The sequence below is a fragment of the Myotis davidii genome, unplaced genomic scaffold (genome assembly GCF_000327345.1).
Source record: "Myotis davidii unplaced genomic scaffold, ASM32734v1 scaffold944, whole genome shotgun sequence".
Lineage (NCBI taxonomy): Eukaryota > Metazoa > Chordata > Mammalia > Chiroptera > Vespertilionidae > Myotis > Myotis davidii.
This window is the reverse complement of record NW_006296283.1, coordinates 588,252-612,839: the sequence shown is the minus strand read 5'-3', so window position 1 is coordinate 612,839 and position 24,588 is coordinate 588,252. Positions and strand designations below refer to the sequence as shown.

Here is a 24,588-nt window from a genome sequence, read left to right as displayed (position 1 = left end):
GGGGGGGTGGCAGTTAGGGGCACCTAGGCAGGTAGGCAGGTGAGCAATTGAGCCAGCGGTCCAGGATTGTGAGAGGGATGTCCGACTGCCGGTTTAGGTCCGATCCCCGAGATTGGGCCTAAACCAGCAGTCGGATATCCCCCAAGGGGTCCCGGATTGGAGAGGGTGCAGGCTGGGCTGAGAGGACCCCCTCTCCTGTGCACGAATTTCGTACACCAGGCTTCTAGTTCAGACATAAAAAGGAATGATGTTCTGACATATACTATGATGTGACTGTACCTCCAAAACATTATATTAAACTAGAAGCCCAGCACGCGATTGAAATCGCCTGAGGAGGCGCCCCGCCTCCGTGCGAGGAGGCATCCCATGGGGGGCCGGGACCCGCATCTGACCCGCGTACCCCCGGCTGCTTCATTGTGTTGGCTGGGGTGGGGGCGTGCTCTAAGCCGCACAATGGCCGCTCGTAACATGCCCCAGCTGTTGTGTTGTGTCTCCTGGGGTGGGAGCGGATGCTCCTGTGTGTTGTCTCTCTGCTCCGGCTCGCCCCGAGCCCCAGCCTCCCCCGGGCCACTTGGGTGGGGGCAGCACGCAGTCCCCTCCTGCCCATCTGTATGCGCAGCTCCTCCTGAGTGGTTGTGATGCTTGGCTAATTAGCATATTCCCTGTTTATATATATAGATGAAAGAAGCCAGATAGAAAAGGTCACATATTGTTAGATTCTACTGATATGAAATAGCTACAGTAGATGAACCATAGAGATAGAACAACAGATAGTGGTTGATAGTGGCTGTGGAATGGAAGAGTAGGGAGAAACTGCTTAATGGGTAAGGAGTTTTACATTGGAGTGATGGAAATATTTTGGTACTAGATAAAGGTGGTGGTTGTACAACCGTGTGATTGTATTAAATTGAATTGTTCACTTTAAAATGGTTAATTTTGGTGTACGATGGCAGTGTAGGAGCTGAGCCTGCGCCCTTCCAAAATAGGTGTACATCAATTGTACACCTACATTTAGAGCAGTTCTGCTTAAGCAACAACTGAGTGCCAGTTCAACAGCTTTTGCACAACAAATAAGAGAAAGACCACATGGAGATGGCTGGGGAACCACAAGAGCTGAAGGAGCATTTTAGTATGGAGAAACCAGCTACTGCCATCATTTTTGTTTCCGCTGTACTTGGATAGCAGGTGGGAGCTCTATCAGAGTGCTCTGTCCAACCCGCCAGGTTGCTGTAGTGCTTCCTCACCTACCCTTTTGGAGCTAGCTCCAGCAAGAACAGGAAGGTGCCCTAGCACACGTGCACATCGCCCCCTCAACCCAGAGATTGATCCAGTAGGTATGGCAGGGTGCATTTGTGCACACCTACTGGGCTGTGTCTGCATGTGGGGCTCCCCCACCTGGAGAGAGTGTGGAACTAGCAGCAGGACTAGCAAAGCACTGCGGTACCCACACGCAGGGCTGCCCTGTACAGAGAATGTGCAGAGATAGTGGAGCGCTGCTGCGTGGCATGTGGGACTACCTCTCCTGCCCAGAAAAAGTGCAGAACTAGTAAGGTGAAGTCTCACGAGCCCATACAGCTGCCCTACCCAGAGAAAGTGTGGAACTAATGGCAATAAGCACATACCTAACAATAATTATTTTATTTTATTTATTTTTTAAAAATATATTTTATTGATTTTTAAAGAGAGGAAGGGAGAGGGATAGAGAGTTAGAAACGTCGATGAGAGAGAAACATCGACCAGCTGCCTCCTGCACACCCTCCACTGGGGATGTGCCCGCAACCAAGGTACATGCCCTTGACCGGAATTGAACCTGGGACCCTTCAGTCCACAGGCCGACGCTCTATCCACTGAGCCAAACTGGTTAGGGCACAATAATTATTTTAAATGTGAATGGAATACATGCTTTAATAAAAAGACATTGGATAGCTGAATGGATAAAAAACTGCTGGGGTTCTTTTTTCAGCATCTAGAAGGGTTCAGCAATCTGGAGAAGGGCTGTGTGTAACTTAATAACGAGTCCAGAGATAAAGCATAATTTTGAAAGGCATTTGGGGGTCAGAGGAGCCTAGCTAAAGAAACTAAGATCTGCTTGTCTCAGGATCCCATGCTTTTTATTAGCACAAATTGTCCTGAGGCGAGGCATAGATATACACATCAAAGGATAGGGTTTCATATACACAGTCCATTGTCAGAATGGAAGAATTTGCCTACAGCTATTCAGGTGTTTGGCCAGTAGGAGGTGATAACATGTAGATTAAGATGCCCTGTGCTGTCTGGCAGCAAGCAATCATCCCTTTTCAGGTTTGGGGAAATGCCCTTCAGCCACTCCAGATTATTCAGCCCTTGCTGACATGTTGGAATTGGCTTCCGGCAAAAAACCAAGACCCATCTATTTGCAGCCTTGAAGAAACTCACTTTGGATCAAAAGACACACATAGACTGAAAGTGAAGGGATGGAAAAAGATATTTTATACAAATAGAAACAAATAAAAACAAAGTTGGCATAGCAATACTCATATCAGACAAAATTGACTTTAAAACAAAGAATGTAAAAAGAGATAAAGAAGGATACTACATAATGATAAAGGGGTCAATTCCAAAGGATATAACAGTTTTAAATATCTACTCATCCAACACAGGAGCACCTAAGTATATAAAACAAATCATAGACATAAAGGCAGAAATTAATGGTAAAATAATAATTTATTATTACACTTATCTCGATATATATATTATTTAGACAGAAAAGTAATAAGAAAAGAATGGCCTTAAATGTCACATTAAAGCAGATTGACTTACATTTATAAAACATTTTATTCCCAAATCACAGAAATAAAATAACCAGAAATAAAAAAAAAAATACAGGAAAGTTAAAAAAAATCTCACTGGTAAAAGCAAATATATAATAAACACAACGAGTCAACCACATAAAAAGCTAACATGTGAAATGTTATTCTCAAGTGCACATGGAATATTGACTAAAAGTGAAGGGATTGATCACATATTAGGCCATAAAATAAGCACCAATAAATGTAAAGATTGAAATTATATCAAGCATATTTTCTGACCACAATGGCATGAAACTAAGACATCAACTACAGGAAGAAAAGTGGAAAAAACACAGAAATGGGGAGATTAAACAACATGCTATTGAACAACCAATGGATCAAAGAGGAAATCAAATAGGAAATGAAAAACTATTTTGGGGTAAATGAAACTTTAAACAACTTTCCAAAATTTATAGGATGCAGCAAAAGCAGTTCTAAGAGGGAAGTTCATAGACATACAGGCCTATATCAAGAAACGGGAAAAAATCTCAAACAAACTTTACACCTAAAAAAGTAGAAAAGAATGAACAAAACCCAAAGTAAGTAGATGGAAGGGAAAAATAAAGATCAGGGCAGAAATAAATGAAATAGAAACTAAAACATAATAAAAAGATCAATGAAACTAAGCTGTTTCTTTGAAAGAATAAAGAAAATTGACAAACTTCTATTCAGACTTATCAAGTAAAAAGAGTGAGTCCAAATAAATAAAATCAGAAATAAAAGAGGAGAGATTACAATCGACACCACAGAAATACAAAGGATTATTAAAGAACTAGAGGTCCGGTGCATGAAAATCCCCTCAGCACGGCCTGTGCCCTCTCGCAGTCTGGGACCCCTCGGGGGATGTCAACCTGCCAGCTTAGACCCACTCCCTGGGGGATTGGTCCCAAGCTGGCCATCAGACATCCCTCTGGCAGCCTGGGAGCCCTCCGGGGATGTCTGATTTACAGCTCAGGCCTGCTCCCCGCAGGGAGTGGGTCTGAGCTGCAGTTGGACATACTTAGCACTGCCGAGGAGGCAGGAGAGGCTCCTGCCACTGCTGCTGTGCTCGCAGCTGTCAGCCTGGCTTGTGGCTGAGTGGAGCTTTCCTTCTGGTAGTGCAAAGATAAAAAATTATGAACAACATTGAGCATCTGCCTTCTGGTGGTTCCTGGTTGTTCCGCTGTTAGGGATCCTCTAGTCTGCTGTTGGATCTCTGTATATTATTCTTCATATCAGTCAGTGTATGCTTAATTTCTAGTTGGTCCTTTTTCACATCCTTGAGGGTCTCACTAAATTTCTCGGCGGTTTCTAGAAGATTCTTGAGTAACCTTATAATCGTGGTTTTGAACTCTATATCCAGTATTTTGCTTTCACCCATTTGTTTCTTTTGTGACTTGTTTCTTTGTCTCCACATTTTGGCTGCTTCCCTGTGTTTGTTTCTATGTACTGGGTAGCTGCTAAGTCTCCTTTAGTTGATAGAGTGGCCTTGTGTGGTAGGTGTCCTATTGGGTCCAGTGGCTCAGCCTCCCCAGTCACCTGAGGTGAATGCTCTTGGTGCACCCCTTTGTGGGCTGTTTGCACATTCTTGTTGTAGTTAACCCTTGATTGCTGTTGGTATCACTTGGAGGAATTGACCTCTAGGCCAATTGGCTGTGATGACCAGCTGTGTCTACACTGGAAGATCTGTTGCCCAGGAGACACCCTTATGGGGCAGGACTTGCGGGCCGGATCCGGCCCGCGGGCCATAGTTTGCCCACGGCTGATTTAGGGCCACCCAGCAGGAGCTACAGAGACATCTGCAGATTTCTCCTCTTTGTATGGGGTTTTGAAGTACCCAGAGAAGTCCCAGCTGTGAAGCAAGCAAGGCAGGTTGCTACTGCGGTCCTTGGGCCTTCTTTTGGAAGCTCTGGAGCTCTCTGACCCAGCTGCAGTTTGACAGGTTTTAAGTGGAGAAAGGATGGGCCATTCATATGCAAAAGCTGATGCTCACAGCTTGGGTGGGGATGTAAATTGGGTGGGGCGGGGTCTCTGGGAATCACCAGGGCGGAGCAAACAGCAGTGGCTGCCAGTCAGCCCTCCACCGGAGAGGTCCCTGGGTCTCCGTGTCCCATGCCCCCATGCAGGAACAATGATTGCTGCAAGCACCTCTGTGAGAAAGCTGCCCTCGCATTCCTGTCCCGATGCCAGACAGTCCAGTTTCTTCCCATATGTGTCTGGGTCCCCCAGAGTCTCACCCAGAATTGGAGTTCAGAGCAAGCGGGAGCTTGTATATCCCTCCCAATTAAAAGAGCAGCACATCCAGGTGCCAGCACTTTCCGCACCACCGCACCTCTTACCAGTCTCAATGCGCTTTCTTCACCTCTCTAGTTGTGGAACTTCCACTCAGCCAGCTTTCCCGCAGTTCTGGGTGGTTATTGTTCTGCCTTTTAGCTGTAATTTTGATGTGGTTGTGAGAGGCAGCAAGTATAGGTGCTTACCTATGCCGCCATCTTGCTTCTCCATAAATGTAAAACTCTTAATAAAATATTAATAAACTGAATTCTACAATACATTGAAAAAAGATTAAATACTATGATCAAGTAGGATATAAATAAGAGACACAAATATGGTACAATATTTACAATGCAATTAATGTGACGCATCACATCAACAAAACTAAGGATAAAAATTATATGATTATCAATAGATGCAGAAAAAGCATTTGAAAAATTCAACATTCATTTATGATAAAAACAACATAGTGCGTATAGAAGGAACTTATCTGGATATGTTAAACACTACATATGATGAGCCTACTTCTAAAATCATACTCAATGATTTAAAAACAGGAACAGGAACAAGACAAGGATGCCCAATTTCACCACTATCATTAAATATAGTATTGGAGGTTCTAGCCACAGTGATGAAACAAGAAAAATAAATCAAAGGAATCTAAGCTGGAAAGGAAGAAGTAAACTGTCACTATTTTCAGATGGCATGATACTATATATAGAAAACCCTAAAGAATCCACCAAAAATTTAATAGGATTAATAAATGAATTTAGCCAAAGCCGGTTTGGCTCAGTGGATAGAGCGTCGGCCTGTGGACTGAAAGGTCCCAGGTTCGATTCCGGTCAAGGGCTTGTACCTGGGCTGCGGGCACGTCCCCAGTAGGAGATGTTCTGGAGGCGGCTGATCGATGTTTCTCTCTCATTGATGTTTCTAACTATCTCCCTTCCTCTCTGTAAAAAATCAATAAAATATATTTTAAAAAAAGAAAGAAAAAATAAATGAATTTAATGAAACAACAGGATACAAAATTAATATACAGAAGTCTATTCCATTTCTATATATTAATAGTGAACAATTAGAAGGAGAAGTTAGGAAAATAATATCCTTTTCAATTGCATCAAAAAGAATAAGACACCTAAAAATAAATTTAACCAAAGAGATGGAAGCTCTGTACTTGGAAAACTATAAGATCATGAAGAAAGAGATTGAAAAGGAATAGACAACAAAAAAACAGACTCATTGAAGAAAAACCTGATGATTTCCAGAGGGAAGAGGAGTGAAGGGATGGGTGAAAAGATGAAGGGAAATGTAGTCAATAATAGTATGATAACTTTGCACAGTGACAGATGGTTACTAGATTTAGTGTGGTAAGCGCGTTGTAGGATCCATAAATGTTGAATCATGGTGTTGTACACCTGAAACTAATATACTTTGTGTCAACTATACTTTAATAAAAAATAAAATGGTTAATTTTGTTATATGAATTTCACTTTGATAACTTATTTTTAAAAACATGTTTACTACAAAGATGATGATTAGAACTCATTTTTTATTATTTATAGACTGGAGGCTTCACATTTTTTTATTCTGATCCTTATAGAAGCATTACAGGATAAGAATTAGGAACAGGAAAACAAGGAAGTATATTAGTGGATATAACAAAGTCTTTGCAGTTTAAAATAATGACTTTGAATCACTTCAAACTTAATCAATCAAATTAAGAGTGAGCTCTTGAATTCTAATAAAAAACTGACCAGTAGGGAGAACTCTTGTTACTTATCTTGTTCTGGTTATGTTTAGAGCATATAATTCAGAAATTTAGATTTGTTGTATGAACTTGAAACTTTGGAAATAGCCAGCTTCAAGCATATAGTGATGAACTTGCACTTTTCTGAATTCTGTGTTTTATCTTCCAGTTTTCAATATTGTAGTTGAGATGCTTTTTTTTGCCATACAAAATATTTTTATATTTTGCAATTCTATGTATTTAAATTGGGTATTCTTGATTGAAACTATGTTATGAAAATTACACTTAAATATTTAACAAAAATAATTCAGAATTTTAGATGTCATTATTATATGTTTATATTATATGAAATAATTTAAATGAGTAGTTTTTTTAAAAAAATAGTAGTAAATTAGTTTAGTTTTTAACTTGGCAAGCAATTTCTTTTTTGATAAGTTTAATTTTTTGTTTGTTTGTGTACCCAGATCTAAATCCTAGTTGAATATACTTTTAGGTTTTTCAGATATTGATGTTTTAGGTATGACTTGTTCATTGAGTAAATTATATGAATGAAGGTTTGCTTCCTTCAGTAGCGCTTTGACTTTAAAAAATGGTGGTCATTTTTATGAAAACTTCTAATAACATTTAGTAGTTAACATATTTATTTTGAAACCATTTAATGACATCTAATATTTTGAATTATTTTTATAATAAACATTTTAATTTGGTATTAACTAAGCGCTTTTAAAAGTCATAACCTATTATAGAAATTTATATTACATCATATTGTATGCCTAAGTAACCAAAATATAAGTTCCATGTAATGCATTTGCCCTCTCTATGGGATATACTTAGATTTTAAATTTTATTCTGTTTTACCAAAATAATTGTTTCTTGTCAATCTCTAAGTTGATTTTGCAAGTCATTTTATAACAAGTAAGCCTGAAAAGTCACTGGTATAAAATTTGGGTGTCCTTCTGTTCCAGGGAGACCATTATGTTATATAAAATTTAACTATAGCAAAGTTAGGGTTTGTGTAGACTACTCAAAATATATGCAACTTTGTAATTATAACATTTAACCGAAATGATAAATGGTATCTCAGGAAATAACCTGTAGCCTCAGGTTGGCAAGTCATTGTGGCTGGTAGCTGCTAGAGGATGTTGAAAACTTACAAAAATAATTGAGTAGAAATGCTTGCTTGTAGTACTCACACAATGCAGATTGATGTGGATCTCTTAGCACAAGAGGTGGCATTAACTTGCCTTGAATAGAGGGCCATGAATGCTTAGGGAAGGAAGGTTCTTAAGGAAGGGGTGCTCCTGTAGGATCCCTGGCTGCAGGTGCTCATTTTAAATTTTCCTAAAGTAAAGCTGGAAGTATTCCAAGCAACCAAGTTGAGAATATTTTTTTTTTCTGCTGAAGGCAGAAAACAATTATTTTGGTAAAACAGAATAAAATTTAAAATCTAAGTATATCCCATAGAGAGGGCAAATGCATTACATGGAACTTATATTTTGGTTACTTAGGCACACAATATGATGTAATATAAATTTCTATAATAGGTTATGACTTTTAAAAGCGCTTAGTTAATACCAAATTAAAATGTGTATTATAACATATGTTGGGGGCAATCGGGCTGGCAGGGGACTGATTAGGGCAGTGGTCTACCTCTGTCCTTTGTTCCTTTTCCTAGGAAAAATTGCATATGAACCAACATAGCTTTGATGGAATGCTAGTTCTCTAATCACCATGATCATGTATAACACGGGTCCTCAAACTATGGCCTGCGGGTCACATGCAAATACAAGTATTGTATTTGTTCCCTTTTTGTTTTTTTACTTCAAAATAAGATATGTTCAGTGTGCATAGGAATTTGTTCATAGTTTTTTTTTAAACTATATCCTGGCAAACCAGGCTGGCAGGGGGAGCAGTGAGGGGTGACCAGGCAGATGGGGGGTGACCAGGTCAGCAGGGCGGGCATTTAGGGGCGACCAGGCTGGCAGAGGGGTCAGTCGGGGGCGACCAGGCCGGCAGTGGGGGGGCGCAGTAAGAGGTGACCAGGCCTGCAGGGGAGGGCAGTTGAGGGGGGACAAGACCTGCAGGGGAGGGCTGTTGGGGGTGACCAGACCGGCAGGGGAGGGCAATTAGGGGTGACCAGACAGGCAGAGGAGGGCAGTTAGAGGCAGCCGGGCCAGCAGGAGAGGGCAGTTGGGGCGATTGTTCCGGCAGGGGAGGGCAGTTGTGGGCGATTGGGCGGGCAGGGGAAGGCAGTTGGGGGGGAGGAGGCCACAGGGGAGGGCAGTTAGGGGCAACCGGGCTGGCATGGGAAGGCAGTTGAGGGTGACTGGACTTGCAGGGGCGCAGGCTGTGTGGGGCAACCAGGCCAGCAGGGAGGCGGGGCGTGAGAGGTGACCAGGATGTGGGGGCTGAGGTGGGGAGGTTTACAAGGGTTCAGGAATCTGGAAAAGGCTGTGCGTAGATGACATAGAAATCCAGAGACTAATAAAGAGTCCGAGATGAGATATAATTTTGAAAGGCATTGGGGGTCAGAGGATCTTCAGCTAAAGGAACTGAAGACTCCCTTCTTGTCTAGGACTCTTGCTTTTATTAACACAATTTGTCCTAAGGCAAGGTGGAGATAATACACTTCAGAGGGTAAGGTTTCAAAGGGTACAGAAGCATTGTCAGTTTGGGGAATAGCCTACACCTGTTCAGGTGTTTGGCCAGTAGGAGGCAATATCATGCAGATTAAGATGCCCTTTAACTATCTCGTAGCCACAATCAGTTTCCTATTCAGGTTTGTGGAAATGCCTTTAGCCATTCCCACAGGTGACTACATGTGAGACTCAACCCTGTTGAGTCCCCAAGTTTCATCAACCTTTTGATGAAACTCTTAAAATTATGACATGCTGGAATTGGTCTGCGTCAGGAGGGCAGTTGGGGGTGATAGGACCAGCAGGGGAGGGCAGTTGGAGGCAATTGGGCTGGCAGGGGAGCAGTTAGGTGTCAGTCAGGCCGGCAGGGGACTGATTAGGGCAGTGGTCGGCAAACTGCGGCTCTTTGGCCCCTTGAGTGTGACTTTTCCACAAAATACCGGCTCTTCCACAAAATACCGACTTTTGCGCATGGGCCACGGAGTTTCAGTCGCATTGTACGTGAGCGCCCGCACGTGGTCTTTTGTGGAAGAGCCACACTCAAGGGGCCAAAGAGTCGCATGTGGCTCGCGAGCCTCGGTTTGCCCACCACGGGGTTAGGGGGTGATAAGGCTGGCAGGCAGAAGCAGTTCAGGGCAATCCGGCAGGGTGGTAGGCGAGTGGTTAGGAGACAGCAGTCTCGGATTGTGAGAGGGATGTTTGACTGCCAGTTGGACATCCCCTGAGGGGTCCCAGATTGGAGAGGGTGCAGGCTGCACTGGGGGACACCCGATTACTATAATTGTGTTGCATTCATTTCCGTTATGTGCTTTATGTGCAGGCACACCATTTCTCTCCACTAATGCTAGCAGCAAATATTTTAGCAGCCGATTGCCATGTCATTAGTCTTGGACTGACTTGTTTGGTGTGTGCAACAGGAAATATTTTGCTTTCGGAGAACAAGAAAAATAGTTTTATTTGCATTATGCTTATTAATTTGTGCAGTTATGCAGTGTCTGGTAAGTGAATGTTCAAGAAAAAAATACTAATTTTTATTAAAATGTTCTATTATTTTATGTTAATGATTACTCACTTTTTCAGCCCTTTGTAGTCAGCATGTCTCTATCAAAATAAACCTACGTTTCTATGAAAATTGAAGCTTTTGTTTTTTTTGCGGCCCACATAAACTTAAACCTTGTTTATTTGTCTTGTGTTAGTCTTTGAGTTTGACATGCTTGTTCTTAAGACATGTTTTGATTTCTTCCTCGATATCATTGTTAACCCATTCATTGTTTATTAACATGTTTTTAGCTTTCATGTGGTTATGAATTTTCACTTTTTCCTTTTAATTGAGTTTTAGTTTAATACCAATGTGGGTGGAGAAGATGCTTGATATGAAATCAGTCTTTTTAAATTTATTGAGACTTTTTTGTGGCCTTGTAAGAAATAATGCGAGCCCCCAAATTCAGGGTTCCTGGTAGGACACAAAACATACTAAGGAGCCAGGCCATAAGGCAAATGTCTTTACTCCTGCAGGAGGGTGCGCAGCACATGGTCTGAGAGCACACACACACACTGAGCAGGCAGTCTGTTCGGCTTTTAAATCCTGACGCATGTGACCTGTTCCTCACTCTTGATTGGAGCTCAGGTGCACAGTTTTTTGCAATTGGCTAATTCAAAGGGAGGGGTTGGCCTTTGCTGTTTTAAGATGATGGTCCCCAGGGAGCTGCAAGTCATACAGTCCAAAATGGTGGCTGTCTATACTGTTCTTCAACAGAAAAAATGACTTGTTTATTCTCCCAATTCCCCACTTTTCTTTATTTAAGCTCTTTTTTTCAAACTTGGCTAACATTCATTGACTTTCCTGCTCTACAGTGTCTAGGAGAAGACTAATTTGCTGTTTGGTCAATACGGTTTCAATTAACCTTTGGATGTAACATCCCATCACTGTACCTCCTAATCAAAGGGGTGAAAATGGATACCATCATTCCCTTCCACTTTCCAAACCATTGCTCTAGTGCAGTGGTTCTCAACCTTCTGGCCCTTTAAGTACAGTTCCTCATGTTGTGACCCAACCATAAAATTATTTTTTGTTGCTACTTCATAACTCTAATGTTGCTACTGTTATGAATCGTAATGTAAATATCTGATATGCAGGATGGTCTTAGGCAACCCCTGTGAAAGGGTCATTCGACCGCCGAAGGGGTCGCGACCCAGGCATATGCCCTTGGCCAGAATCGAACCTGGGACCCTTCAGTCTGCAGGCAGACGCTCTATCCACTGAGCCAAGCCGGCTAGGGCTCAATATTTTCCTTTACAATCATTTTATAACTTTCACAAATATTTCTTTAGAAAACCTTACAACTTTCAGAAGTAACTAGCTTTAGAAACCACTTTCTTCAAAATGTATTTTCATACCCCATGCTTTCTCTATTATACCAAAACCATAATTTCTTCCCATAATTTTAGATTTTTTAACCCTTAGAAACCTTAATTTTTAGGTGGCATGGAAGTAAGTAATATTCCTCAGATTAGCAGTACATCCACATTTTAAGAGATATTTTAAATAAAATACAAGACTTATTCATTAATAGATTTAAATTCATTCTCTATATTTTCCCTAAGAGGCAAACTTAAATTAATTAATGTTTCAATATCCTGTTATTTCAAAATATTTAGGTGTTTACCATTTAACCCAGTAATGCTCCAAAGCCTTTAAGTTATCAAAGACTTTTGAAAATTATGTATAGGCCTATGAGGCTGGAGAAAAGGGCAGGGGGAGAAGGGAGCAGGCCCCGCAGCCTGTTCCCACACCTTTAGCTACTTGGATTCAAAACTGCCACATTTTCCCTTAGAGATAACGTGCTAAGGTGTGGGTGATGAGTTCAGTTTCTGATAGTAGCCAGACTGTTAGGTGAAGAAAGTGTTCTTTGGGAAGGGGGTGAAAATGCTGGCCTTGGAATCTAAAGGCTCAGTGAGGGGTCCCTTCCTTTTTCTCTGTGACCCATATGCTCCCCCTCCTTTCCTGAGAATAGTATTCCCAAGATAAACATTAACTCGGGTCTACGTATACACTTGTGGGCCCAAAATGGATCTAGCTGGTCAGCTAAGCCACGTGGGTCTTTCATTTAACTCTCTTTTTTTTATTATTATTTTTTACACTGCTTCAACTCCTTTTGCAACTTAGAAAAGTTGGTTCCTGGTAGTGCAGAGGCCTCAGGGCCGGTTGGAGCCTTATCAGGACAGCCCTCCTCCTGACGGGGAGGCTGGGATTGTAAATCGCCATCTTGGATATTCCCTTAGATTGTCTCCGGGTCGCATAGGGAGGGGAAGGCAAGGCAAGGCAAGGGATCCCCCTTCTTTGTCTACGCTTGTTCTCTTTTAGGCTTCTCTGCCCTTACAGGGAGAAGGACGACTGGCCCCTTCCTCCAACAGAGAGCACACTCAATCTCCTCTTGAGTGACTGGACTTTTATTATTAACACTAGAGGCCTGGTGCACAAAAATTTGTGCACTGGCGGGGAGGAGTCCCTCAGCCTGGCCTGTGCCCTCTCGCAGTCTGGGACCCCTCGGGGGATGACCACCTGCTGGCTTAGGCCTGCTCCCCGGGGGGATTGGGCCTAAGCTGTCAATCAGACATCCCTCTGGCAGCCCGGGAGACCTCGGGGGATGTCCACTAGCCAGTGGGGAGCAGGCCTAAGCTGCAGTCGGACATCCTTAGTGCTGCTGAGGAGGCAGGAGAGGCTCCCACCACCACCGCTGTACTGACAGCCGGCAGCCTGGCTTGTGGCTGAGCAGAGCTCCCCCTGTGGGAGTGCATTGACCACTAGAGGGCAGCTCCTGCATTGAACGTCTGCCCCCTGGTGGTCAGTGTGTGTCATAGTGACCAGTCATTCCCAGTTGTTCTGCTGTTAGGGTCAGTTTGCATATTACCCTTTTATTATATAGGAGAGAGGCCTGGTGCATCTTTAGTCATAAACAAGCTCTCAAAAACCAGTAACAGAGACACTATAATAATGCAAGGAAACTGGAAAAAATAAAATGAAAAAATATAAGTGATGATTAAGCATTAAGCAAATATGATGATTTTGCTGAGCAGTGATGACGAATAATTTCTCTGCAGTGTCATAGTAAGCGGAATAAAGACACTGACACCTAATATCTTACAGTTTTGAATAGTATTGTATAGTTTGAATTCTCATAAACACCAGGAGGCAAATTAATGAGAAGGATCTATAATGAGGGGGAAAACTAAGTTTTGGATCTATATATAAATTGAGTAGTTTTATCCAGAGCAATTCTAATTCATTGGAATTATTTCAACAAGTTAGTTGAATAAATTCAAAAAGATGATATAAAAGCATGTTTAATGCAAAGGAAATGTGTGGCACCTAAAACACTACTTGCCTATCAATGTCTGAGCACCACCAAAAGGGTGTGCACTAACTCTATCAGTAGTAGATGATAGTGTAGGGAGAACAGTCAGTCGTACTGTGATCTGTATATATGGGGCCTGGTGGGTACCAGAAATATTGAGGGGACACTTTACTTTGCAGTATACCTGAAACTAATACGAAATAATATTGAATCTAATCCGATCTATAATAATAAAAGTGTAATATGCTCATTAGATCCGACAGCCGGACGACCTTCCAGACGAAGCTGCGGCTTTGAGGGCCGAGCCCCTTGCATGAATTTCGTGCATCAGGCTTCTAGTTGAAAAATAAAAAGACACTATATGACATGGGGGGAGGGTAAAATTAAAAGGAAAGCAAAGGTACATAAAGTAATAACTACATACTTAACATATTTCTATGTCACCTAAAATCTAAAAAAGATTATTTTTAATGAATATATTTTAAATTTATGATAATAAGTAAAATAAAAATATATGGGAGCCCTGGAGGAGGCCTTGAAATGGCACGTCCAGGGCTTCGATATTAAGGTGTCCAGCTTTCCATCTTCTGGATTCAGTCCTAACAGCAACAAGGACAACAGTCAATATGCTGCTTACAGTTCTCACCATGCCACCCACTAGGTCACCTTGGACATGAGCTTTCTCATTCCTGTTAGTGTCCATGGCCACACCCAAGAGGCATCTCTTAGCTGTTCTGAAGACTTGTGGGTGTTTCAGATGGTTGCAGAAGCAACAGCACGTGTCCTATTCTGGCATCCCACCCTGGCACCAGGGGCTATATATCTATTTTAAAAAATATATATACACACACACACACACACACTAATAAAAAGGTAATATGCTAATTACACCGGGAGACCTTCCGGACATCGTTCCAGACATCCTTCGATAACATCACTAATCCTATATAATAAAGAGGTAATATGCAAATTAACCCTCACACCCTCACAAGAGGGCTGCCTACGACCAGGTCGGCAGAGGGGTTAGTGAGGAACGACCAAATGACTGAACAAACAGGCCAGCCGAGGGGGCAATTAGGGGTGATCAGGCCAGCAGAGGGGGGCAGTTGGGAGCGAGCAGTCTGGCAGAGGGGGCCAGTTGGGGGCGATCAGACCGGTGGGGGCAGAAGTCGGGGGCGAGCACGCCAGCAGTGGTTGGAAGTGGGGGCAAGAAGGCCGGCAGGCAGAGTGGTTGGGGCGATCAGGCAGGCAGGCAGGTGAGCGGTTAGGAGCCAGCAGTCCCGGATTGTGAGAGGGATGTCTGACTGCCGGTTTAGGCCCGATTCCAGGGATCCCCCAAGGGGTCCCAAATTGGAGAGCGTGCAGGCCGGGCTGAGGGACACCCCAACCCTCCATGCATGAATTTCATGCACTGGGCCACTAGTATATATATTTCATTTCAGAGAGAAAGGGAGAGGGAGAGAGAGATACAAACAACAATGATGAGAGACAATCGTTGATCGACTACCTCATGCATGCCCCACACTGAGGATTGACCTCTCCTGGTTCTTAGGTCGATGCTCAGTCACTGAACCATGCTGGCTGTGCCTATATTTTTTTAAGTCATGTATTTTTATCTTTTTTTCTTAAAGAAGTGTTTTAAACATTTTTTTTAGTACTGGTTTTGTCTAGCAAACACTTTATCTTTTCTTTGATTCTAAATAATAGGCTTGATGAATAGAGCAATCTTTGTTGTACTGGTAAGTCCTTGCTTTTCATCACTTTGAATATTTTATGCCAATTCTTTTTTGGACTGCAAAGTTTCTGTTGAGAAAACAGCTGGTAGTCTTATTTAAACTTCCCTGTACTTAACTAACTTCTTTTCGCTTTTTGCTTGTAAGATTCTCACCCTAGCCAGTTTTGCTTAGTGGATAGAACATTGGCCTGTGTACTGAAGAGTCCTGGGTTCAATTCTGGCTAAGGGCACATGCCCAGGTTGTGGGCTGGATCCCCAGTAGGGGGTATGCAGGAGGCAGCCAATCAGTGATTCTCTCTCATCATTGATCTTTCTATCTCCTTCTCCCTTTCTGAAATCAATAAAAATATATTTTTTAAAAAGATTCTCTCTTTGTCTATAACCTTTGGCATTTTAATTATGATGTGTCTTGTTTTGGGCCTCTTTTCTATGCTTTCTGGACTTGTATATTTCCTTCTCCTTTTTAGGGAATTTTTCAGTCATTAGTTCTTCAACTAGGTTTGTAATTCTTTGCTCTCCTCTCTTTCTGGTATCTTTATTATGTGAATTTTTGTATGCTTGATATTATTTTAGGAGAATCCCTTCAACTACTCATTCTTAGAAAAAAATTTTTTTTTTTTGCTGTTCCTATTGGTTGTTTTCTATAACCTTGTGTTCCAAATTACTGATTTGATCTTCTGCTTCATTGAATTTGCTTTTTATTCTTTCTTGTGTATTTTTCTTTTCACATTGTATTCTTCAGTTCTGGTTGTTTTTTTTAAAATGATCTTTATGTCCTTTGTGTGTCTTTGACATTCTCACTAAGATCCTTGCTAAGTCTCGCTAAGTCTCTTGAAACTCTCCTTAAGTCCCTTGAAGCTTTCCCTAAGTTAATGATGCATCCTTATAACCATTGGTTTGAATTCTGTATCTGGTATATTGCTTGCCTCCATTTTGTCTAGTTTTTTTTCTGGAGTTTTGTCCTGTTCTTTCATTTGGGATGCTTCTTTTTCTTCTCATTTTGGTCCACTCCCTGTTTTGTTTTTATTTATTTGGTTGATCTGCTGTGTCTCTTGTACTTGACAGAGGTACCTTATGTATAAGGTGTCCTGTGGGGCCAAGTGGTGCAGTCTCCCTGGTCATCTGAGCTGGGTCCTTCATGGGTTTTTCTTGTGTGGGTTGTGTGTGCCTTCTTGTTGTAGTTGAGCCTTGATTGCTGTTGGCATGTCAGTGGATGTGATTGACCTTCTGACTGACTGGTTATGAGGGCTGGTCGCAACTACAACAGAGAAACTATTGTTTGGCAGCTGACCCTGTTGGTGCCAGCCATGTTTGTCCTTCAGGAGCATTGTTTGTGGAGCTGGTTGGATGGTGCTCTTGTGTGGTCTGTAGCTGGCCATTGGTATGTTGCCTCTAGAGACTTTTGGGAGGTGGTTTGGTGCAGGCCCAGGTCAACTTTTGCTTGTTTCTGGCTTGGGGCCTCTTGGTAGGAGCTACAGAGTGATCTATGGTTGGTTGCCATTTTTGCTGGGGTTGAGGCACCTGGGAGAGGCTACCCTGAGAACAGAAGCTGGCTGCCACTTTCTGTCAGTTTGGCTTATGTATGAGCTGAGGCCAGCTGCCACTTGTGCCCGGCTTGCGGCTGCTTAGTTGAAGCTATGTTTCAGCCCAAGATGGCCGCTGCTTATGCCAGGTTTGGAGCCACCTGATGGGAATTACAGTGCAAGTTTATACTGGTTGCCCATTTTGCTCTGCTTGGAGCTGCTTGTTAAGAACTATAAGGCACGCTAAGGCCAGCCACTGCTTGTTTAGAGTTTATGCAACTTTGTGAGATTTTGGAAAGGTGTGCTGTATGATCTGAAGCAAGTCGTTCCTGCAGAGGAGCCTCGAGGATCAGGTTCAGAGTTGGGTGAGAGAGAGCCTCAGGAGATCACCAGGATGGAGTGAATGGTTTCAGCCAGGTTAATGGAGAGCACAGATTTGGCATTTGCCTATACTGAGTGTTTGTGGGCTTGCCTATGCTGAGTTCACAAAGGAACAGTGGCACTTGCCAGAATTTTTGTTGTCCCTAGAGAGAGTTTCTCTAACCCCTGCTCCTCCAGCCCTTATTCTGAAATTTGTCCTTGGTGTTTCTTGAGCTGCTGCCCTTGTGCTGGAGCTTACTACAAGTGAATTTGTGAGCTAGTGAGTGTGTGGGTTTTTAAAGAGATTCACCTCAGTCTCCAGCTGCTCCCTATCCTTTATGGATGCAATGTGTACTGTTTTTCACAGCCAGATGTTTTGTGGACCCTCTTCTTGGCACTGATATCTCAAGTTTGGGAGCCTGATGTGGGTTCTGGGACCCCTTGTTCCTCAGGAGGAATCACTGCAGTCTAGATATTCCTCTTGATTCCTAACCACCATGCCCTGGGTGTGGGACCTGCATGTTCCACATCTCCACCCCTCCTACCAGTTTCAATGTGGCTTCTTTACATCCTTAGTTACAGGGGTTCTGTTCAGCTGCTTCTCATGGATGGTGATTGTATAATCTAGTTGTAGTTTTGATGTGGGAGTAGACGAGCACAGTGTTACCTACTCCACCATCTTTACTGGAAGCCTCTAGATTTGATTTGATTTTTTTAGATTTTATTTTTATAAGGAAGTACATTACTAAAAATATGTCTTGAAGAAAGATGTGAATAATTTTGGTCAGTTCATTCTGGTTTACTGATGTTGTTTGTATGTTTTGTGGTGTTTTCTCTCCCAGAAAGAATTATCTCTGTAAATAATATTGTTGGGCTTTATCCCAACTTTAAATTTTGTTGTTATAGTGTATGTGAAAGCATCTTAAGTAATAACTTTGTACATGCATGCTTTTCTATAAAACTGTAAGGTCATGATCTTTTTGTACTCTTTGTCAGTATCAGACTTTCTCACTTCTATTTTTCTGGAGGAAAAGGGAATGAAAAAAAAATTCTGTAGCTTCTGTAAGCTTTGGGTACACAGTGACTTAAGTGTTGACATAGCTCTGATTGACACAGACATTAACCCCTTTCAACAGGCCTTACATTGTACGCTGCAGTTGAATGTCAGCAGGGATTGCCTTCACATAGCCAAGCGTCTTGCCTACAATGTGTGTTCATTCAGCAGAATCCATTTCCAATAATGGCACTACCAATGTTAGCTGTTAACACTTTCCATAGCTGATGATTTCACCTACCTGTTTTTTCTTTACCCTTCTTTCTTGTTAAGTCATATACCAGTATTTCAGTGACTAAATTTGGAAAAGTTGTTAACCTCATTGACCTATGCAGGTGTTTGAAACTGGGTTGTAGAGAATTGGGAAAGAAGTGAGCTTGATACTTAAAATGCTTTTGGAATGAACAGTATTTTTATGTTTCATTATAGTGCTGCAATGGCTCTGTTTGTTACTGGTGAGCATTCTCAAGTTTTAAACACTATAGAAATGGTTCTTATAGCATCCCTTTGCTGGTCAGTTTAACTTTAAAGATTTTTTAAAAACATATTTTGATTTTATTTTTAATGGAATCACTTCAATCTTGACATTGCTTAGTATGATATTTTTATTATTGTAATTTCTTATTGGGGTACTATCTTTTCTTCTTTTCTTCCTCCACTAATTCCTTTCTCCCTTTTTCTATATTTCTTGCTTTTAGTTCGGGGAGTCAGAACAGACTTTCTAGAGGAGATGATGCCTGACCTAAGAATGAAAGACAAGTAGGGTTTAACTAGCCATGAGAGATGGACAGGGCAGAGAAGACTGCATAAGAAGAGGTTAAGGGGTAAATGCTGAATAGTGTGGGGTTTAGATAACTGAAGAATGCCAATTTATCCTGAGTTCTAAATTTTTTAGTTAGAGAAAAATAATGTCATGGATACATGATACCAGTATCGCACCCTATTATATTAAATTAAGGATAATTTTTGGTGAAATTTTTTGTATGATATGTTTGTATTTCTGTGAATTTCCCATATCTTTTCTCTCTCTTCCCCTTAGTTCTATTTAGTAATATCTTCAATTATTTTAAACAGTGTCTTTATTTTGTCATGGCTTATGCAAAGTGAGGAGCTGCCATACTTGTTTCCTTTTGGGAATAAGCATAACAAATTATTGATATTTTACAGATTATCTCAATACTTTTTTAAGACAATGTAATACTGCATAATGTGGATCCTGATTGGCTAACTACAAGGTTCTGAGAGCCCTGGTAGTTACTTTCCGACACTTCAATAGGCTCTGTTTTTGCTGCTTGAGGAGGAAAGCTGATTTGGGGTTTTCTTTTTTGTCTTGGTTCTAGCACATGCAAATGACAATTCAGGCTCTCCAGGATGAATTACGGATTCAAAGGGACCTAAACCAGCTGTTTCAGCAAGACAGTAGCAATAGGACTGGTGAACCTTGTGTGGCAGAGCTGACCGAGGAGAACTTCCAGAGGCTACATGCTGAACATGAAAGACAGGCCAAAGAGCTATTTCTTCTTCGAAAGACTCTGGAGGAAATGGAACTGCGTATTGAGACTCAGAAGCAAACCCTGAATGCTCGGGATGAATCTATCAAGAAACTTCTGGAGATGTTGCAGAGTAAAGGACTTTCTGCTAAGGCTACTGAGGAAGACCACGAGAGAACAAGACGACTGGCAGAGGCAGAGATGCACGTCCACCACCTAGAAAGCCTTTTGGAGCAGAAGGAAAAAGAGAACAACATGTTGAGAGAGGTGAGTGACCATTTTTTCAATTGTTATTACTTACTGTCTTTTTATCATGATTACTCAGCATCTTGCTTGGCCTAAATAAATTTATGTGCTCCACCAAGTTAGTGGAAGGGAATTTTTTCTTTGGTATTTTAAGTGGTTCACTGGTTTCTGTTCTGATTTGCTCTCTTGTATGAGATAACAGTGACTGGTATGTGTACTGGCTTGATAACTTTCTGGGCCTTTCTTTTCCCCTCCTGGCTTCTATAGACACATTTTGTTGCTAGAGAGGCACAGCATTTTTTTGTATTTGTTACTCATCTTTTGATTTGTTCAGAGACACATATGCAACAAAACCAGAATCAGAGTAGCTAACTATTGGTCAATTTTAAAATATTAATAAGAGAAAGTAAGCAGTAACTTCAATTTAGGTGTGCTCATAAAGTCCTTGACAGCAGTAACGGATGTTTGCCTTATGGTTTCCATGGAAACTGTTGCCTTAATATAAAATATATGTGCTAAAAATCATTTGCTGCCATGGAGGCATAGTGAGAAAGAAGGACATATAGGCATACTGTCACTTATAGAAAGAAAACTCAGACTTTAGCTGACCATTGTGGTTGTTAAGTTTTCACTTTTCTAGATAATGCTTCATTTTAAGAAAGCATAAGTAAAAAATTTTTCTTACATTGAATTAAAAAAATTGATAGCTTTATTCTCTACATGTGGTCAGAGACTTCAGATAACTTTCATATCTGGATAGAGAAAAAAAAACAACTTAGAACTGTGTTAATGCCAGTGTGAATAATTCCTTCTTAAATGAAATGTAAGGAAGGAGATTTAAAAAAACTGGAATATTCCCAAGACAGCAAAATGGTAACTTTAAAAGAATACTTTTAAATTTATAGTTTGTTTCACAGTTTCTCCTTTTGCAAAAAATCAGAAATATCTACACTGAGGACATTTTTATTTTTTAAAGAGAAATTCATTTTTAAAAAAGATAATTTTATTACAGAGTAAATCCATTGTACTTTAGTATAGTAAAATTAGAAAATATATTAGCAAAAACTTTAAACCCAAGGTATCAGTACCTAGTGATAAATGTCAGTTTTCCTATGTGTATGCAGCTATGCATAATGTAATGTCACCCACTTTCTTAATACTTTATCTTGATTGTCTCTCTTTATCAATACATGTAAAGTTTTATAATTTCAAATGCATTTATAATGGTACATTGCATTTATTTGAATATCTCTTACTGTAAGTTGAAAATTTAGACCACTATTAACTTTTCAGTATTATCAACTGTGCTGTACTAAATTTCCTTAATCATTTATCCCTATATATTAATTTTTTTAGGATAAATTCCTATAAAGTTTGCTCAGTCAAATAATATGTACATTTTTGAAACTTGTCTTTAAAAATTTTTTTTTATTGATTTCATAGAGGAAGGGAGAGGGAGAGAGAGAGAGAGAAACATTAGTGATGAGAGAGAATAATTGATTGACTGCCTTCTACATTCCTCCTACCTGGGATTGAAGCTGCAATCTGAGCATGTGCCCTGATCGGGTATCGAACCTGTGACCTCCTGGTTTTAGGTTGATGCTCAACCACTGAGGCATGCCAGCCAGGCTATCTTGTCTTTTAGAGTGATTAGACCAGTTAATCCTTCCAACACATACTAACTATATTGTTATGATTAATCTGTAGCAGTGTATATTTTATGCTCTTCAAATAACCATCACATCATACTGCCTTAGAAAGTTTTCTGTAAATTCCCATATTATAAACACATCCTGAGTTTCTTTCAGTTTATTTTAAAGACTTTATATTTCAATGAGATAATCCAGAATCTGGCCATAGTACATCAAACAGCATGCAACACGAAAACTATACCAGCATCATGATGAACTTTGAATGTTACATTTTTACTGCTTCTCTTCTGAATATTTCAACCTATGCCCATTTAATTTTGAGTTTGGGGGTTAACAAATAGTAAATAGCTAAGTATTATGAAAAGTCACCATGTTACTCTGGCAGAGAACAATCAATTTTGGTAAATTTGAAAAGGTGGTAGGAAATCCATGAATTTATGACCGATTTTCAAATAAACTCTACAGATAATAAGTCTCACTCATGTACCTCATGTGGAAAGAAATATAGGCCTTGTTGGGGAGATCCAAAATGATGCAGGAGTAGGTGGTAGACGTACACTTGCCGCCTCCGAGTACCAAACTGGAATTATATCTAAAATTACAGAATAGTCATCTTGAATAACCATCCTGAAGACTGCTGAAGAGAAGTCTTATAACCAAGAATTTACAGAAGCAGCCACACTGAAACTGAATCTGGGACAGACTAAACTTTGTGGCTCTAGAACAGGAGCCATTATCTCCTCACATGCCTGAATGGAGCAGAGTCCTGCCTTCACTTGGCTAAATATTGGTCTATTGAGTCATTAAGCCTCATCCTGATGACTTCCTGAGTCTCCACCCCAACACAAAGGTGTGCAAGCATACCTTCCTGAGTCTCTACCCCAACACAAAGGTGTGCAAGCATACAGATAGACTTGGTAGGCCAGGGAACATTTACTGAGCGGCCTTAGACCCAGCACTGGCACCGAGTTTGAACCTGTATCAATTTGGTAAGCACCAGTTGCCCCTACTGGTGACCCACTGTGAACCTACTTCATACAATTTGAGTATAGCCAGAGGCTCTTTCAGTAACTGAGCCTCTCAGGCAACAAACAGGCAGAAGTGGATTTCAGGGGCCTGGTGCTAGTAAAAGTCTACTGTGGTGAGTAGCTTGGTCCTTCCTGCATACACCCAGGTCCAGCAGAGGCATACACCCAGGTCCAGCAGAGGCAGCCACAAACTCTCGACCCTTTGTAGTTACAAACAGGTTGCCGAGGGCCAGTCATAGGCAGCGTCTGACTTTGGCCTGCACCAGGGTCCCTCCTGTGAGGCCCCAAACCCAACACACCCAGTGACCAGCTTTAGACAAAATCAGAGCAGGATTCAGTAAGCTTCACAAGCAGCATATCCAAAGGGAGATCTTGGCAGCACCACACCCTGCTGATTGAATTCACTTCATGTGGTCAGTACCTGCACAGCAACTCACATGCCATGGTTGGGGTTGAGCCTCACAGCCAGCCAGCCTGAGGGCCCATTCTGCACAGGAATATGCCAATAGCAGTCAAGACTCAGTAACAAACAGGCAAGCCCACATAACTCGCACAAGGACATTCTTGGAGCACCGAATTCAGGTGGTCAAGAAGATTGAACTATTGAACTCCACAAGGACACCTACTACATAAGGCCACCCCATGAAGACATGAAGGCAAAGCAGATCTATATAATACATAGAAATAACAATGAGGAAGCCAAAATGGGGAGACAAAGAAATATACCCCAAATGAAAAAATAGGAGAAATCTCCAGACAAAGATCTAAATGAAATGGAGGCAAGCAATTTATCATATAGAGTTCAAAGTAATGGTTTTAAGGATGCTCAATGGCATGAAAATGGACATAGAAACCATGAAAAATAACCACTCAGAAATGAAGAATGACATAGCTGAAAATAATACACTGGGAGGAATTAACAGTAGGTTAGAAGCAGCAGAGAATCAAATCTGCAAGTGAGAAGACAAGGTAGAAAAGTATCACTCAAAGAAGCAAAAAGAAAAAATACTTAAAAAATAAAGGGCAGTTTAAAGGAACTTTGGGACAACATGAAGTGTAACAACGTCTGTATCATTGGCATACCAGAAGGAGAAGAGAGAACAAGGGATCAAGAACCCATTTGAAGAAATAATAGGGAAACAAAGATGTTGGCATAGATAAACACTGGGAAGTTGCTGCCTCTCACAACAACTTCAAAAATACAACAAAAAGACAAAATGGACATCATCCAGAACTACAGGAAGGCTGGCTGAATGGAAATTCTACAACTAGAAGGAAAGAGAAAAACACACAGAGAGCCAGAGGAGCTGCGGAAGTAAAGTCCAGAGGTACGGAGGCTCGCGCGCGAGGAAAGGGCCTGGCACCTGAGGACGTGGCTGTCTTTTTGAATCGAGAGGGAGTCACAAGCTTTCGACTGCTCTGAACTCCGGCTCCGGGAAGTCTCTGGTGACCCAGGACTCATATGGGGAGAAACTGGACTGTCTGGCAGCAGGCAGAACTCTGAACTTGAGGGCAGCTTTCCCTCAGAGGTGCTTGCAGCAATTACTGAGACACTGAGAATCGGGGCCCTTTAGGGCAGGGCTGAGGATCCGCCACAGATGCTTGCTCCACCCTTTGATTCCCTGAGACCCCGCCCCACCCAGGCTGTGGCAGAGGCTTTTGCATATGAATGCCCTGGCCC

At 41.5% G+C, this 24,588-nt stretch overlaps 1 protein-coding gene across 10 annotated transcripts in view; it reads left to right on the top strand.

The window, feature by feature from the left end:
* ERC1 (ELKS/RAB6-interacting/CAST family member 1) overlaps positions 1 to 24,588 on the top strand; it is a 496,604-nt gene that overhangs the window by 43,653 nt on the left and 428,363 nt on the right. For all 10 annotated transcript variants that reach the window (XM_015568838.1, XM_006771286.2, XM_015568837.1 and 7 more), the window contains exon 3: positions 19,832 to 20,248. In XM_015568838.1, coding sequence (XP_015424324.1) covers positions 19,832 to 20,248 — 417 coding nt within the window. The remainder of the gene's footprint in view (positions 1 to 19,831; positions 20,249 to 24,588) is intronic.